An 18,776-nucleotide genomic window follows, 5' to 3' on the forward strand; every position below is an offset into this window, starting at 1 on the left:
TCTTTCCCTCTCTCTTTTCCTCTCCCTTTCCCTCTCTCTTTCTCTCTCTCTTTCCCTCTCTCTTTCCCTCTCCCTTTCCCTCTCTCTTTCCCTCTCCCTTTCCCTCTCCCTTTCCCTCTCTCTTTCCCTCTCTCTTTCCCTCTCCCTTTCCCTTTCCCTCTCTCTTTCCCTCTCCCTTTCCCTCTCCCTTTCCCTCTCCCTTTCTCTCTCCTTTTCCCTCTCTCTTTCCCTCTCTCTTTCCCTCTCCCTTTCCCTCTCTCTTTCTCTCTCTCTTTCCCTCTCTCTTTCCCTCTCCCTTTCCCTCTCTCTTTCCCTCTCCCTTTCCCTCTCTCTTTCCCTCTCCTTTCCCTCTCCCTTTCTCTCTCTCTTTCCCTCTCCCTTTCTCTCTCTCTTTCCCTCTCTCTTTCCCTTCTCTTTCCCTCTCTTTCTCTCCTTTCTCTCCCTTTCCCTCTCTCTTTCCCTCTCCTTTCCCTCTCTCTTTCCCTCTCCCTTTCCCTCTCCCTTTCTCTCTCTCTTTCCCTCTCCCTTTCTCTCTCCCTTTCCCTCTCTCCCTCCCTTTCCCTCTCCCTTTCTCTCTCTCGCTCTTAGAAATAAAACCGTCGACTCTGGGATCTATATCAAGCGCTGCTGTAAGGGTTTCTGCATCGACATCCTGAAGAAAATCGCCAAGCACGTCAAGTTCACCTACGACCTCTACCTGGTGACCAACGGAAAACACGGCAAGAAGATCAACGGCACCTGGAACGGCATGGTGGGAGAGGTGGGCCTCCGGAGCTGCAGCTAGTCTGTCTGTGTATGACGGTGTCATGGGGGTTAGCTACCTGTGTCAGTCTGTCTGTTTAGCAGTCTGCAGGTATCAATCTGTCAACTGTATCTTATGTTTGTCTGTCTCTGTTTGTCTGCCAGTGTCTGTGTCTGTCTGTATCTGTGTCAGTGGCTATCCCAACCGGAACCGTGCCCTCTGTTATCAACTTGGAGCTACCTGGAAGGAAAACTCATTCTGAGTGACTTATAGACAGACGTTCCTCTTCCATGTCACCAGTTTGTTCATTTGGGCATCAGCTAATGTCAGTCAGGTTAAGTACCTCACTCAAGGGTAAAGAGCAGTCTACCATGAAAGTCCAGTTTGTGTTATAAGGATGTTGCGTAATCGACATTGGTCCCAAGGTAAGGTTGTTGTCAGTTCTAATATACAGCAGTAGCAGCAGCTGCACTGAGGCAGAGAGCAGCAGAGTTTTTAGTTTACAACTTTTTTACAAACTTCAGGAAAGTTCTAATGTTGCCCCTCACCTTGGTAACAGCCCAAAGGCTGTTGGTAAAAATACGTAGTGGGAGTTTACTGTAGCAGAGGATGTTCTGGTTGGAATAACCTTCCACTGTTATAGACAGGACTACATATCCACTGTTATAGACAGGACTACATATCCACTGTCATAGACAGGACTACATATCCACTGTCATAGACAGGACTACATATCCACTGTCATAGACAGGACTACATATCCACTGTCATAGACAGGACTACATATCCACTGTCATAGACAGGACTACATATCCACTGTCATAGACAGGACTACATATCCACTGTCATAGTCAGGACTACATATCCACTGTCATAGACAGGACTACATATCCACTGTCATAGACAGGACTACATATCCACTGTCATAGACAGGACTACATATCCACTGTCATAGACAGGACTACATATCCACTGTCCTACTACAGTATAATCCACATTGACAGTATATATTTCAGCCATTTAGCAGCCTCTCTTATTCAAAGCGTATCTCACACTCTTAATGACCCCAGATCTGCACACGACGACCGCATGGATCACATAGATGCCTCTTGACTTACACAATGCATCAGAGCTGTGCATAAAAGAGAGAAAGAAGTCACTGCAGGGTTAAAGTTGGTCCTCTCCATTTTGTGCTGACTTCATTTTGCTCACTGGTGTCGGCATTGATGGAGGGAAGGCAGCCACTAATCCTTGTAATCCAAAATATTTGAGGCAATACTCTTGATTACGTGAGTTTGGCTTCAAACATCGACAGACGTGAACACAGAACACACACGCAAGAGTTCTCGCTCGCTCGCTCGTTCTCAGTACCACCCACACAGGTCACTTTCATAACGGAGAGAGTACAAGCCGTGGGAGGGAGAATACGGAAAGCGAGAGGAAGTGGGTACACTGCTGGACAGACTTGCTCCCCCTGGGGGGGTCACACACACTAACACAAACAAATCCTTGGCACGCAAACCTACAGACCACAGGTAAAGGAAATAGTCTCACCCCCCCTCTCTTTCCCTCCCTCTGTCATTCACATTCACACCTTATTAACTCAGTCAGTTCTGTCCTACTTTACCCCGGCGCTGTAGGGCCCAGGTATTTAGGGCTAAATATACCTGGAGAGATGAAGGGGCACGAAGGGAGGGATGGAAAGCAGGGAGGAGGAGGCAATGGGGTGGCTATTTCAAGCTGCCATGACCCACTCTGCTAACCCAATTCTCCCTCCCTCGTTCTGTCTCCCCCCCTCCCTCGTTCTCTCTCTCCCTCCCCTCCCTCTTTCTCTCTCTCCCTCCCTCCCTCGTTCTCTCTCTCCCTCCCTTGTTGTCTTTCTCCCTCCCTCGTTCTCTCTCTCCCTCCCTTGTTCTGTCTTTCTCCATCCCTCCCTCGTTCTGTCTCTCTCTCCCTCGTTCTGTCTGTTCTGCCTTCCCTCCCTCGTTCTGTTTCTCTCTCCTTCCCCTCCCGCACTTTGGATCACAAGTCTCCACTTGGACTGTTCTTGATGTGTAGACACTGTCTCTCATTGACCTTTCTCTTTCTCTCTCCCTACCGTCTCTCTCTCCACCTCTCTTTCTCAGGTGGAGACGAAGAAGGCCCACATGGCTGTGGGCTCCCTCACCATCAACAAGGAGAGGTCAGAGGTCATTGACTTCTCGGTTCCCTTCATCGAGACAGGCATCAGCGTCATGGTATCCCGTAGCAACGGCACCGTCTCGCCCTCTGCCTTCCTCGGTGAGTGTGACCCACAAACAAACTCTGCCAACGCTGCCAACTTTACAGTATCACCCAAATGTTCCATCCAGTGTGTACTGAGACTGAATTATAATGTGCTTAAATCTCTCTCTTTCTGTCTGTCTCATTCCCCTCCTATATTTTCTTTCTTACTCCCACTCTCTCTGACTTCCTCTCCCTCGCCTCTATCTCACTCACTTTTTGTTTCTCTGTGTACTCTTCATTTGCATATTTTTATCTTACTCGCCCTCCCTCCGTTGGCCTTTCTCTCTCTCTCTGCCTCTCTCAGAGCCCTTCAGTGCTGATGTGTGGGTGATGATGTTCGTGATGCTGCTGCTGGTTTCGGCGATTGCTGTGTTTGTGTTTGAGTACCTCAGCCCTGTGGGCTACAACCGCTGTCTGGCCGACGGTAGAGGTGAGAGGGTCTGGCTCCACACCGGCACGAACGTCTCTCTCACAATCGCACACACGCGCATACACACACACATACACATTTTTCTCTTTCTCTTCCTCATTCTGTCACTTGCTCACTCACTCTCTCTCCCTTTCTCTCTCTCTCTCTCTCTCTCTCTCACACACACACACACACACACTGCTTTGCACAGTGACCTTCCCCAACTCCCACATGGCAGCCAGTAAACCCTGATCACCCTCCTCCCCAGCCCCTCCTCCTGTCCTCCTTCATCTCTCAGAGCCCAGTGCAGGTGAAGTCTCTTCTCATTGATTTCAACACGCCTCCCCTGGATCTTCATGTATTTTAATGTGGGCCCTGTGTTTTGCATGCATTTCCATATTCTCAGGAATCACATGTCAGGCCTGACAGGGATGGGCCCATTTTTATTACATCTCCCAGCTTAAAAGAAATAATCAACGTCTCTCCATCCTATTCATGATGGGACTATATTTAGAGACCATATCTTTTTTTAATCTCTCTCATCCTTCATGTTCTGGAGAATAAGACCCTCTTTCCTAAAGCATTGTAGGAGTGCTATTGTTAGCTGGTCATACAGTAGTCTTGGGAATTCAGTGTTTGTGCGAATTGGATCAAGTGTTGGATTCCAACTAGTGATACTCATGGTGGCTACTTACAGAACAGTAAATACAACTGATGTGCCAAAAAGTATTATCATAATGGATTCAATCTTGTGTGGTAGTGACAGAACTACAGCACACATATATTCAACAACAATAGGCATACTTAGTAGTGGACTAAAGCCTCATCTGCACTACAACACAGGTGTTTATCAGAATGACTCAGCACCATGGTCCAATCATTCGTGTTCCTCCAGCTTCCCTAGCCACATTGTGCTTCATGATCCTACAGCTAACCACAACATAACTACAACACTGAGACGCCTCCCTGAGACCACTGCTCACTGTGATCACTACCTGTCTCTCCATCAGAGCCTGGAGGGCCCTCCTTCACCATCGGCAAGGCCATCTGGCTGCTGTGGGGTCTGGTCTTCAACAACTCTGTCCCAGTGCAGAACCCCAAGGGTTGGACCAGTAAGATCATGGTGTCGGTGTGGGCCTTCTTCGCTGTCATCTTCCTGGCCTCCTACACTGCCAACCTGGCAGCCTTCATGATCCAGGAGGAGTATGTGGACCAGGTGTCTGGACTCAGCGACAAGAAGGTAAGGCCTGTCATTAAACTTCATTCGTCCTTTACTCGCTCTTTCTTACTAGCTCTCTCCTCTCCTTATCTCACCTCCATTCCATCTCACTGTCCATCTTTCCTTGATTCTCTTGATTTCTATCTCTCACTTTGTCCTCTGCCTGCCACCACTTTCCTCACGCCATCATTATTTCTACACCTCTTATCTCTCTCTCTTGCTCCGTCTCTGTCTCTCTCTCTCCCTATCTCCTCCCCTCAGTTTCAGAGACCCAATGACTTCTCCCCTCCGTTCCGGTTTGGGACGGTCCCTAACGGCAGCACGGAAAGGAACATCAAGAACAACTACAAGGAGATGCATGGCTACATGATCAAGTTCCACCAGAAGAATGTGGATGAGGCCCTGTATGGTCTGAAGACTGGGTGAGCAGGGGGAATGGGGTCTTAGACTGGGTGAGGAGGGGGAATAGGGTCTTAGACTGGGTGAGGAGGGAGAACAGGGCCTTAGACTGGGTGAGCAGAGGAATGGGGTCTTAGACTGGGTGAGCAGGGGGAATGGGGTCTTAGACTGGGTTAGCAGGGGGAATGGGGTCTTAGACTGGGTGAGGAGGGGGAGCAGGACCTTAGACTGGGTGAGGAATGGGAGAATGGGGCCTTATACTTGGGGAATGGGGCCTTAGACTGGTGGAATTAGGGAATGGGGCCTTAGAATAGGGCATTGGACTGGGGGAATGGGGCCATAGACTGGGGGAATAAGAGGAAGGGGGCCTTAGACTGGGGGAATGGTGGAATGGGGCCTTAGACTGGGGGAATAAGGGGAATGGGGCCTTAGACTGAGGGAATGGGGCCTTAGACTGGGGGGATGAGGGAATGGGGCCTTAGACTGGGGGAATAAGGGGAATGGGGCCTTAGACTGGGGGAATGGGGCCTTAGACTGGGGGAATGAGGCCTTAGACTGGGGGAATGAGGGAATGGGGCCTTAGACTGGGGGAATAAGGGGAATGGGGCCTTAGACTGAGGGAATGGGCCAGCCTTAGATTGGGGGAATGGGGCCTTAGACTGGGGGAATAGGTGAACATGTATTCTATTTTATTTCATGTATTTTTTAATATCTTAGTTGAATTATTCTCCTTGTTTTTCATTAAAAGCCCTGGTTTTATTCATTTCCCAGCACAACAGTGTATACCATTATACAGTTTGTGACAACTGTAGCCCTTGGCAAAGCAGGCAGAAGTCTATTATCCTTATCACAACATTAGGGCTACTTAGCAGGCTAATTGGGATGAGTAGTTACAGTGTAAAGCTAGGCCAGAAGTTATTATTGTAAATTCTCTCGTTAGTAAACTGGACGCCTTCATCTACGACGCAGCAGTGCTGAACTACATGGCCGGGAGGGACGAGGGCTGTAAGCTGGTGACCATCGGCAGTGGGAAGGTGTTTGCCTCCACGGGCTACGGCATCGCCATTCAGAAGGAGTCTGGCTGGAAGAGGCACGTCGACCTGGCCATCCTTCAGCTCTTTGGAGACGGTGAGATTGGCCCTCAGTTAGAATTACATACAGTTTGACTTCATGTATTTCAGCTAGGGAGTCGTGCCATTTTACTGAGGGTTTTAATGGTGTTCTTTGATGGAAAACAGCCAGGTTTTTCCGGTCAGATTACTTGCCTTCATCTGAAGAGAAATGCAATAAAACAAAAAGATTGGGAAATGATTTGAGAGTGTCGTCATTTTCCCCCATGGAATTGTAGATGACTGTGTACTTTTGGAATACTTGCCAACTGGCTAAAATATAGAACACACAATCCTACAGGTATTGTCTATGTATGTTATATGGTGTATAGTAAGGTTGTGTCCCACCTTGGTTGAGCACCAGTCAGAGCTGCATTCGAAGCCATATAGAAGTCGTTTTTCTCTCTGCAGCTTGTCTGTGCTGGAGCCACTTTATCTGGGTGTGTTCCAGCCTATCTTGAGGATCCTGGACCAAGGCCCCTCCAGGCCCCACTATAGTGTCCTAGTTAGAGGTGCCAGTAAAGCTGCTGGTGTATTCTACACTCTGTGGACAAGGGGTGTGTGTGAATGTGGGTCAGCTCTATGAAGACTGTGTGTGTCGGTCTCTGTGTCTGCCTACTGAATGTACAGGTGTGTTTTAAGACCTGTTTGTAAGCTTTGTATAAGGAGTGTGTTTTCTGTATTTAGGGATCGGTGACAATACGTTATTGTGTATGTGTATAGTATACAGTTTTTTGTAGAATTTCTTGTGTGTGAATGTGTGAATATGGGTCATCATCTTGTGCTGTCCCCTGTGTACAGCCAGCCAAAACTTAGCAAGTGGCCCTCAATGTCACATTGACACGCCCCAACATGCACTCCTCTCAGTGTGACCTAGATTGAGAAGTGATCCTCACGTGCTGAGAAACCAGGGGCCTATGACGGGTGCAGACGGGGGCCTGGCTGGTTTGATGATGAGGCTCGCAGACAGTCACTTAGAGCATAGGAGGATGCCTAGGGCCCCAGGGAGCTCTGGTCTCGCAGACGCCACCGAGCCCCATCTCTCACACCAGTCGCCCTTGTCGTCCAGGAGCCACGCAGGCGCAGCAGGCAGTGGGCCCTGTGTTTGATCATCTCACTGTGTGTGTGTGTGTGTGTGTGTGTGTGTGTGTGTGTGTGTTCATGCACGGTCCGCCAGAACGAACTGCTGCTGATGTTACACAAGGTGACCCACAAAGAGACAGATAGAGACTCTGGGACATGGCTGGACACATAGACACACACATCATGCACGCACACTGATATTTCCATATACTCACGCGCACACATGGGTCTATTTGCTGGATCTGAAGTGTGCTGTCATGAATATGAAAACTGGGATGTATTGTAAAACTGTATTCATTAAATTGCCACCAAAGGCTTGCATGCATTAGCCTTTAAGTGTTTGTCCTCTACAGTTTTAGGTATCATTTTCAGACCTATATTTTCAATTGTCTTTCCCTACTCCTCATCTCTATACCTTTTCTCTGCTCACTTTGCATAAATCTCCCGTTCCAATATTTATCCTCTTGCTACATCATGTCCTCCCTTCTCCACACCCTTCTCCTACTCCCTCCTTTCTCTCCCTCCACTCCTCCCTCCTTCTCCATACCCTGTCCCCACTCCTCCCTCCATCCGCCTGTTCCCACTCTCCCTCCTCTTCCCGTCCCCACTCTTCCTTGATTCCTCCCTCCATCCTGTCCCTCTCTCCAGGTGACATGGAGGAGCTGGAGGCCATGTGGCTGACGGGGATCTGCCACCATGAGAAGAACGAGGTGATGAGCAGCCAGCTGGACGTGGACAACATGGCCGGCGTCTTCTACATGCTGGGGGCGGCCATGGCTCTGTCGCTCATCACCTTCATCGCCGAGCACGCCTTCTACTGGCAACTGCGCTTCTGCTTCATGGGCTACTGCACGGGCAAGCCAGGCTTCGTCTTCTCCATCAGCAGGGTGAGCCAGTCCACTCCAGACACCCATAGTAACTGTCTGCACACACTCATACATGGCTGTTCTTCACTTAGGTTTTCTTCCTGTGGTCCTGTGATCTGCATCTGTGCCCTTTGGCATCTTTTTAGAGTTATGACCTTCATCATCAACCTCACATCCTCAACTTTACTGTCTCTAATACCCAGTACATGAGAGTGCTTTATTCTTGGAAAAGATAGTCAGTCCATAAGGAAACCTGGTCAAGTAGAAGGCTTATCGGCCCTGATAGCAGAAATCAGCATGTAGTTTATGTCCACAGTGGCCAACCAATGCCAAACTCTGAGTTTAGTCTGAACACAGACAGCTTTCTTCTTTTGTTTTGATGCTAATGCCCGTTTCACATCCGGGGTAAATATTTACAAAATGTTGAGCCAAAATCAATTGTTCACTCGGCCGGAGAAATGAGGGTAGATTACTGGTTCTCCTGGGAGCAAAGTCACCCCGAGGTATTTGATTTGCAGTCCAACTGTTTTGACATGGCTCCAGTGTAACTCACCAAGGTGAAACGCTCGGGGTTAACCACGCGGCTCATGTACGAGAGTGCCACACAATCCATTGCTCGTTTCATTTGAAAACCAGGGCAGAGGAAAAACAGTTGATTATTATGTGTCTAGTGTTATGTTATAGTGTCAATTTTAGTATGTGTTTGTCAGTGTGTTGTTTGGGTGTGTATCCATTCCAAAGACAGATTGGTCAGTAAGCGTTGATGATTTAAACCATTAGCATTTATATGAGGACAAGAATGAGGAAAATTAATGTTTGTATTTGTGTGAGGTTCCATTATGACATGCATTCATGATATTATTTCCTAGTTGTTGTGACGGTAAATATCTGGATGTGACCCTTGAATACAGTTCAATCTTAGAAAAAAATGTTCCAGAAGTCCTCTCCGGCTGTCCCTATAGGAGAACCCGTTTTAGTTCCAGTCAGACCCTTTTTGGCTCCAGTTAGAACTCTTTTGGGGTCTTTGGAACTCAAAAAGGTTCTACCTGGAACCAAAAAGGGTTCTTCAAAGGGTTCTCCTATGGGGACAGCCGAAGATCCCTTTTAGGTTCTATATACCACCTCCAGAATATTCAGAGGAAACAACCTACAATATGTTTATTTATTAGAATTCATCGCCACATACCAGATTTTCAAGGGACAATTAAACAACAATTGTCACTGATCCCTCCGGAACTTTCATCACTCACACCTGGCCCCTATTCCCACTGATTAGTAATTGTATATATGTACCCTTTGGTTTCCATTGGGCTGTCCATTATTGTTCCAATGTCCGTTGGTGTGTGTGAGAGTACCTGTGCTGTGTGTTTTGGGCTTTCGTGCCCTTGTGCATTGAGCAGATGAGTACAAGTCTCGTCCCGTGTGATAATCATTGTGCGCTTGTGTTATTTATTACAGGTACTCCTCGCTCTTTTGTTTGTGTTTCAACACCGTGTTTTGTGTACGTGTTTGTTTGGTCTTTGTTCCGTGCCCTTACACGGCACGCCGTAATTTGGGTCGTAATAAAAAAAACAAATCATTGTTACCGATGTGAGGAAAAGGATGGTTTATTCTCTTTTCACAATCCTGGGGTAAGGCTTCACATTGGTTCATTCTCATTTAGTTTGATATTTTCCGTTGACGCCCCTTTCCCTGTGCCACTGGATTGATTCTGTTTCTTCATTTCACAGCATACTCCAATAAACTGTACTATTATTACCGCAATTAACATTTAAGCTCAGCACTGTACGAATGAGAAATCTGTCACAGCTGACTGGAGTCTAGTGTCCAAGCCCTTGTTGGTTACAGTTTCCCCCCTCAGCGCTGGTGAAAAACAGTAAGCAGGGCTTCGTTAGCCAAGGTATTCCTCTTACACCTGCAACACTGTAACTAATTCACTAACTAATTCATCACACTGATTTAAGAAACCATCTAATGACGTTAGCTAAGAGTTTAGATAAGTACTGTAAATATATTAAACCTAATTGCTGCATCTTCAAATGGTCACATGGTAGTATTATTTGCATAAAGCCACATATAGGCTACTCAAGGACAGGGCAGCTAGTGAATCGTTGAATTTGAAACCACATGTACACTCTGTAATAAGTTATAGATTGTTGGTGCCTCCATGACTTTACATTTCTAAGGCTCAGGCCAGAGCTATTACCATTCACACGTCCCTGCCCAAATACTCCCAGAGACAGTCTGGGACTGTTTACTTTATGTGGGCATGTGGAGTATCTCAGTTGAGTACGAAGCACCATTGATGATGCGAAGGCATTCTGTTGTTTTGTTGATTCATCTCTGCTAACAGCTCAAATGGAGCACACATGATGTCATCTAACATTGCCAAGGGTTGAGGGTTGAGTAAACACAAGGACAGCATGTCACAGAGAATATGGGAGAGTCAGTAGCGGTGCGTGGGTAAAATCACTGGGGAAGCCAAAAAATGCAAAAAAGCCATATTACAACCTATGTGTTGAGATAATTGCGTTTGCTCTATAACTTGTTAGTTCACATGCCTTGCCACTGTGATATAGGCCTAAAACCGAGACAATAAGAAGACACAGTGGCAGAATCATTTCAACCGCACCTTTGTTTCATCACAAAACCAGAGAGCAACATCTGTCCGATAAAGTCCACAAAACATATTGAATGTAACAAAAAGCTACATGACCCGCAGCATGGTCAAGCAAGTTAATGTTTTCAACATTTTCGGACTACTAAACGACTATTGATTTAGAATCACGTAGAGTTCCCGCAAGTCACAAAGAAAACAGGAGCTGCCTCCACTATTCCAGCACCATTTCAACTTCAACATTTCAACACCATCAAATCACCTAATACATGATGTCTGTCTAATACAGTGACAACTAAAAGATACCAAAAACTATTTAGTCCAATCAACAGAAGATAAATATGATGTGGCTGTCCACAATTCAGATTTGTGTGTGTAGAGAAACGCCAATGCCATCCTTCTCTCTTTCATGTTGACGAAACCGTCTATTACTTACAGTACACACTTTTAGTTTATGTTGTCCTAGGCTATCTGGCTAAAGTGCTCGCTCGCTAGCCCAACTTCCTTTCATGGGCAACGTTAGCTAATTCACATTTGAGCTCACTCAGTTTACCTCAACACTGATTGGCTATTATTTTATATGTTGTTTTTTTTATCAAGGGAGGAAAAATGCTCGCTGGCTTCCATTGCATTCAATGCTGAGGGCGGCAACAATGTCATACTCTTTATGACCAGACAGCATCAGATACTGTAGATGACCTACACATACAGAGACAGAGGGGCGCTATTTCGCTGATGAAAGAGTTGACAAGGAACAAGGTTGGCATCATGGTTGTCATGGCATCAAGGCTGAGAGAGACGACAGATGACATGAAAATTACCCTGTTAAGGAATCATTGCCATTGACCAGTACACCTTTGACCTTTAATGGCGGCCAAAGGGTCCTATTAACTCTGCTGTCTTTTCCCAGACAATTTTTTTTACAAATCATTGGGTCAGATTGATTTGATCCCACTCATCCATCTGTCACACCTCGTTCACCCCACTTTCCATTCATTTGTATTTGAATATCGTAGTATACATCACAGGATGCAAATAGCACGGTTTGTCTTTCTGTCATCATTATGTCAGTGTTTCATGGCCTCATCCTCTCTCTGGAGGTTTATGTTATGGCGGTCTACAGTCGATGCCGGGGGTATTTATTAACTGCCACGGGGTATTGTTCAGCTGAATTCTAATCACATTGATTGAAGGTATTGACCGCTGAGACACACAGGGCTTTACTGCATCTCTGTCATTATCAATCATCTCCCCATCCTCTCCTCTCTCCTACTTTCTCATGCTCTCCTGTCTCATATACCCACATACAGTAGGAATACGTTAGATGTATTACATTCAGTCCATGTGAATCTGTATTTTACCACTTAATGGAGAAACAATAAACAAGGAGTCAAATCCAGACTAGAAGTGGACACTTGACTTATCTCTGTTTACACTACCGGTCCATGGTTTTAGAACACCTACTCATTCAAGAGTTATTCTTCATTTTTAATATTTTCTACATTGTAGAATAATAGTGAAGACCTCAAAACTATGAAATAACACACATGGAATCATGTAGTGATTTAACACAAAAAAGTGTTAAAATATATTTTATATTTGAGATTCTTCAAATAGCCACCCTTTGCCTTGATGACAGCTTTGCACGCTCTTGGCATTCTCTCACCCAGCTTCATGAGGTAGTCACCTGGAGTGCATTTCAATTAACAGGTGTGCCTTCCTGAAAGTTAATTTGTGGAATTTCTTTCCTTCTTAATGCGTTTGAGCCAATCAGTTGTGTTGTGACAAGGTAGGGGTGGTATACAGAAGATAGCCCTATTTGGTAAAAGACCAAGTCCATATTATGGCAAGAACAGCTCAAATAAGCAAAGAGAAATGACAGTCCATCATTACTTTAAGACATGAAGGTCAGTCAATATGGAACATTTCAAGAACTTTGAAAGTTTCTTCAAGTGTGGTCGCAAAAACCATCAAGCACTATGATGAAACTGGCTCTCATGAGGACCACCACAGGAATGGAATACCCAGAGTTACCTCTGCTGCATAGGATATGTTAATTAGAGTTACCAGCCTCAGAGATTCCAGCCCAAATAAATGCTTCACAGAGTTCACGTAACAGACACATGTCAACATCAACTGTTCAGAGGAGACTGCGTGAATCAGGCCTTCATGGTTTAATTGCTGCAAAGAAACCACTACTAAAGGACATCAATAAGAAGAAGAGACTTGCTTGGGCCAAGAAACACGAGCAATGGACATTAGACCGGTGGAAATCTGTCCTTTGGTCTGGAGTGCAAATTGTAGATTTTTGGTTTCAACCGCCATGTCTCTGTGAGATGCAGTGTGGGGGAACGGATGATCTTCACATGTGTGGTTCCCACTGTAAAGCATGGAGGAGGAGGTGTTATTGTGTGGGGGAGCTTTGCTGGTGACACTGTCTGTGATTTATTTAGAATTCAAGGCACTCTTAACCAGCTTGGCTACCACAGCATTCTGCAGTGATACGACATCCCATCTGGTTTGTGCTTAGTGGGACTATCATTTGTTTTTAAACAGGACAATGATCCAACACCACTCCAGGATGTGTAAGGGCTATTTTACCAAGAAGGAGTGTGATGGAGTGCTGCATCAGATGACCTGGCCTCCACAATCACCCGACCTCAAGCAAATTGAGATGGTTTGGGATGAGTTGGACCGCAGAGTGAAGAAAAAGCAGCCAACAAATGCTCACTATATGTGGGAACTCCTTCAAGACTGTTGGAAAAGCATTCCAGGTGAAGCTGGTTGAGAGAATGGCAAGAGTGTGCCAAGCTGTCATCAAGGCAAAGGGTGGCTATTTGAAGAACCTCAAATATAAAATATATTTTGATTTGTTTAACACATTTTTGGTTACTACATGATTCCATATATGCTATTTCATAGTTTTGACTTCTTCACTATTATTCTACAATGTAGAAAATATCAATATTAAGAAAAACCCTTGAATGAGTAGGTGTCCTTAAACTTTTGACCAGTAGTGTAGATATTCTGTGTAGTGCATGTTCCACGGTCTAATGTTCAACTGTTGCATAGGCTATGTACATGCCTGTGTTATTTATCAGTCTCTGTTTCCCTCACATTCTCCTCAGTCTACTCTTAGAAACCCTATTTTTAGTTCTCCTTTATTCTGCCTCTGACTCTCCCTTACCCTCTCTAATGCTGCTTAATGACCCTCTTCACTCACAGGGCATCTACAGCTGCATCCACGGGGTTCAGATCGAAGAGAAGAGCAGCTCAGCTCTCGACTCTCCATCGGTCACCATGAACAACACCCAATCCAACATCCTGCGTCTGCTCCGAACCGCTAAGAACATGGCCTCCCTGTCCGGGGTTAACGGCTCGCCTCACAGCGCCCTGGACTTCATCCGTCGTGAGTCATCCGTCTACGACATCTCCGAGCACCGCCGCAGCCTGGCAGGTCACTCGGACTGCAAGCCCCCGTACATGCCGGAGGATAACATGTTCAGCGACTACATCAACGAGGTGGAGAGGACGTTCGGGAACCTCCACCTGAAGGACAGCAACCTGTACCAGGACCACTACCTGCACCACCATGGAGGCTCTGCCCTGGGGCTCAGCGGCCCGCCACTTAACAGACCCCACAGCCTGGGCAGCAATAGCTCTCTGGAAGGGGGCATGTTTGACTGTGACAGTTTAGGTGGAGGAGTGGCACCCATCTTCACCACCCAGCCACGCTCTGCCCTGACCCACAGGAACATGAGTAAGTTTGACCTGATTGCCAGTCAGAACCTACCCTCCGGGCCGGGCTTCAAATCGGGACTGTCAGACCTGTACGGAAAGTTCTCCTTCAAGGGAGGGGCCTCTAGCTCAGGTTACATCCCCGGGCACGACAGGTACTGTGGGGGAGGGGGCAGAGAGGATGACGGAAACATCCGTTCAGATGTTTCAGACATCTCCACTCACACTGTCACCTACGGGAACCTGGAGGGCAACGCTAAAAAGCGTAAGCAGTATCTCGACAGCCTGAAAAAGAGGCCCGCCTCGGCCAAGTCGAGACGAGAGCTGGATGAGATTGAGCTGGGCTACCGGAGAAAGCCCTACCACACAGGCTACCACCACTACCATGGCCATCGCGCCTCCTCCCCGCCCCTACTGGCCTCCGAACGCAAGAGAGGAGGAGGCGGCAATGCAGGGAGCACATCCTACCTGTTCCGTGACAAAGAGAGTGTGAGGGATTTCTATTTGGACCAGTTCCGCCCCAAAGATGGTGTCCCGCAATGGGAACATGTGGATCTGACAGACGGTCCTGGAGGGGGGGGTGGAGGCGGCGGGGGGAACTGTACAAGTTTGGTGTCAGTGGACGACTTCCTGAAACAAAATAAACCCAAGAAATCAGAGTCTAAGAGTGGGGGAGGCACATCAGGGGCGGGGTTGGCAGGAGGAGACTGGGAGTGTCGAAACTGCCGTGCCAGCGGAGGAGGGGGCAAGCAGATGTTGATGCATGGCAGCGGGGCGGGGGAGAGGGGAGGCGGATATGGTGGAGGGGTTAGTTGTGGATCCTCGGTGGGTGGAGGGAACAGCCGTCCCAGCTCTGCCACCTGCATGCGCTGCGAGGGCTGCAAAAAGACAGGCAACCTGTACGACATCAGTGAGGACAACAACCACCTCTTGGAACAGATGGGGGGTGGGAAAGGCGGAGGCATGGGGGCTGTGGGGTTAAGTGGAGGCGCCCAGCCTCAATCTCAAGCCCAGCGGAGGAAGTCTGCCGGCTTTGGAAAGCCCCTCCGACGGCAACACTCGTGCGACACCTTCGTAGACCTTCAGAAAGAAGAGGCAGTCGGAGTCAGGGGGGTCATGGGGGATCTAGGAGGGGGCGGTGGGGGCATGGGGGTGCAGGAATGAGCGGGATGTTGCCTCCTCCCAGAAGTGTTAGCTTAAAAGAGAAGGAGCGCTATATGGAGGGTGTTAGCCCCTTCGCCCACATATTTGAGAGGCATGGAGGCTCAGAGAGGGAGAAGGAGCGAGACAGAGACCCTCTGTTCTATGGTGGTGAGATGGCCAAAGAAGCAGGGTCGCCATTCGGCTTGTTCCGAGGTGGTGAGGGCCTTCACCGCCGCTCAGTGGGGGAGAGGGACATGAGGGGCAGAGAAAGAGCCATGATGGAGGGCGGTGGAGGAGGAACCTACTCCTTATCCAAATCTCTCTACCCGGATAGGGTCAACCAAAACCCCTTTATTCCAACCTTTGGTGACGACCAGTGTCTCTTGCATGGCGCCAAACAATACTACATGAAAAAGCAACAACAGCAGCAGCAGCAGATGCCCCCAAAAAACAGCCGAAGTGACTTCCGGGGCTCCGTGGGTGTGACATCTTTCTTGCCAGCGACTGCCACTGCTGGGGTCATGTCCACTGTGGCCCCCAGGTTCCCTATGGACCTGTGTCTGGGAGGGAACCTCCACGGCTCCACGCTGGGTGTGGGGCCAATACAGCGCCCGTTCAATGGCAGCAACGGGCACGTGTACGAGAAACTCTCCAGCATAGAGTCAGACGTGTGAGAGAGGAGACTGGGTGGGGAGGCATGGAGGGAGGGAGGCATGGCATTAGTCCCGGGAAGTCAGGGATGATGAGGCACTACTGTCCACATTGCAACCGCAACACTTTTAGGAAGGAGAACAGTCAGGGAAGAGAAGATTAACGACAGAATGGTGAAAATATTTGACAGAAGAGAGCAGGTTGAGTTAGAAGAGAAGATGGGGACATTCATGCCCTGTTATTTTGTTACAAAACAATGAATACAAGAGGTGACACGTGGGTAGGGTTATGTTAACTCTATTATTTATTTGGCCCTTGCCATCAATACACTCAAAAAGAACACAAAAGTGACACCTCAATGTGATATTGCAAGTTTGAGCCAAATGGCTTAGAGTCACACCTCCAGAGTGATTATGAGAAGGGAATGTGAGTGAGTAGGGAAGTGTCCATCTGGTCAAGTGTTATTAGAGAAAGGAGATGTTGTCATGACTCATGTTGATGATAGCGTCCGAAAATGAGTTTTTTGGAAGACGATGGCCGTGTTGACCCCCTGCACTAACTCTCCCTCTTTTTGCATCTACACTCTTAGAGAAAAGGGTTCCAAAAGGGTTATGTGGCTGTCACCATAGGAGAACCCTTTTTGTTTCCAGGTAGAATCCTTTATGGTTCCATGTAGAACCCTCTGTAGAACAGGTTCTACCTGGATCCTAAAGGGTTTTGTACCTGTAACCAAAAACGATTCTTCAAAGAGTTATTTTATGGGGACAGCCCGAAGAATCTTTTAAGGTTCTAGATAGCACCTTTTTTTTCTAAGTGAGTTGTTCTGCTCCCTTACACCCAACCAACTGTCTTTGACTCTTGTTGTTTGCTATGATAATTCAATCATAAATGAAAATAAGATATTCTTACCGAAAATAACAGGGTAAAACAACAATAATGTTATTAACATTGTGATTAACAAAAGTGATATTATGAAGTGCTTATGACATTAAGTTTGTTTTATTTTCCTTTGATATTTCAATACTGTTTAATATTTGTCGTTATTTCTTTGTCTGCCCGACGGTGGCAGGAAGCTTGTTATCTAATTCAACTAACAAGCCTGAAGGACTGAGTGAAAAGTCATTAGGTCTCTTGTTTTTGTTTTAATGATATACAGTCCATGCTCATTCATTCATTTGCTGTTTTTAAAATTGTTGCGGAAAGATCTGGAAGGCATCATTTGCACAGTACTGAACGGTTCTTCTTTGTTTGAAGTTTCAAGAGATTTCACACCCTGTTTCTGAACTTTTGTTGGTCAACAACTGTGAAAGACGTGTCTTGTCATGAAGCAGATGGCTGAAGACACTGACTGAAGGACGAGCCTTAAAGGACTCCAGATGATGTGCACCCCAGAGAGCTCAGCAGGGCGTGATGTAACAGCACGATACGTAGTGAACAAGGTGTTAAGATGTGTACAATATCCACTTGTCTCGAAGGAAGAAACGTGCTGCTCTGAAACCAAGTCATTATTTACAGATGTGAGACTGTGGTGTGTTTCAAGACAACAACATGTTTGAATAACTAACACTTAACTTGATGTGGACGTTATTACACAGACATTACAATACCATCGGAAGTGCTTCATAAACCTGTCACACGTCCATACTAAAGAACACCACACATACTGTCAGACTGCTGTGCCTCATCTAACAAGCATTTGATCAACCCTTTTGGATTCAGGTTCTTAGAAAACAGCCAGCCGCCTCCTAGGCTCACTTTTTAACACACCACTTATCTCGTAAAACCCGTTGCGTCCACTCTCTGAAGTTAGGAAGGTCCATACAGGCTTATGAGACACGTTGAAGAAGCATTTGTGAATGCCGTTTTACTTCACGTCAGTCAGAGTGTGTTTAATGTATATTATAGGCGTATGCTCTGTAATTCTAAATTGAACTCAAATCCTCTTAAAAGATGTTGTTGCCCACAGAAGATGGTAATGGTATTGATGAACGGCTGAATGTAAGTCGTGAGGATGTCTCCAAATGGGACATTCCTCCTCAGACTGAGGCAGTTAGACGGAGGATGTCTTGAGAATGCTCACGTTATATGCTTTGACAGATGTTGACAGTCCTTTTAGCCTGAGACCTCTATATTGCACTGAACCCCCCTCCTGGGTTCAGACTTTCAGAAATACATGCCTTATCATATGAAACTGACTGATGACACAAGATATTGTACAGCATATGAGCCTTTCAGTTATTGAAAGGTTTGTCTTCAATTAGTATGAGGTGTCATTAGTTCAAGGGCTGCAGGAAATTGTGTTTCAGTGCTGAATGGAGATTGAAGGTGCTGAGGGAGTAGATTGCGCTGAGTCATTCCTACTTCCAATACGATCAGACTGCACCTCTGTAATATGGAGATGGAAGATGGAGGGGAAATGATTGAGTGACAACAGCTGTTTTCCTAGACCTGTTGATAACCTATTCATTTATTCAGTACCGACTTCTCTCTCCATACTATTAAGATGAAACCCATCAAGTTAGCCTTAAATCAAAC

The 18,776-nt window shown here is 46.8% G+C and overlaps 1 protein-coding gene across 1 annotated transcript in view; it reads left to right on the forward strand.

Annotated features, from left to right (window-relative positions):
* LOC115103507 (glutamate receptor ionotropic, NMDA 2B-like) overlaps positions 1-18,385 on the forward strand; it is a 73,771-nt gene extending 55,386 nt beyond the window's left edge. Inside the window, 9 exon segments of the mRNA XM_065006561.1 lie at positions 589-760; positions 2,869-3,022; positions 3,312-3,437; positions 4,427-4,656; positions 4,897-5,057; positions 5,975-6,162; positions 7,875-8,113; positions 13,935-15,591; positions 15,594-18,385. Of these exon segments, the coding sequence (XP_064862633.1) occupies positions 589-760; positions 2,869-3,022; positions 3,312-3,437; positions 4,427-4,656; positions 4,897-5,057; positions 5,975-6,162; positions 7,875-8,113; positions 13,935-15,591; positions 15,594-16,264 (3,598 nt within the window). The 3' untranslated portion in view covers positions 16,265-18,385.
* The last annotated feature ends 391 nt before the right edge of the window (positions 18,386-18,776 follow it).

Source organism: Oncorhynchus nerka, linkage group LG21 (assembly GCF_034236695.1).
Source record: "Oncorhynchus nerka isolate Pitt River linkage group LG21, Oner_Uvic_2.0, whole genome shotgun sequence".
NCBI lineage: Eukaryota > Metazoa > Chordata > Actinopteri > Salmoniformes > Salmonidae > Oncorhynchus > Oncorhynchus nerka.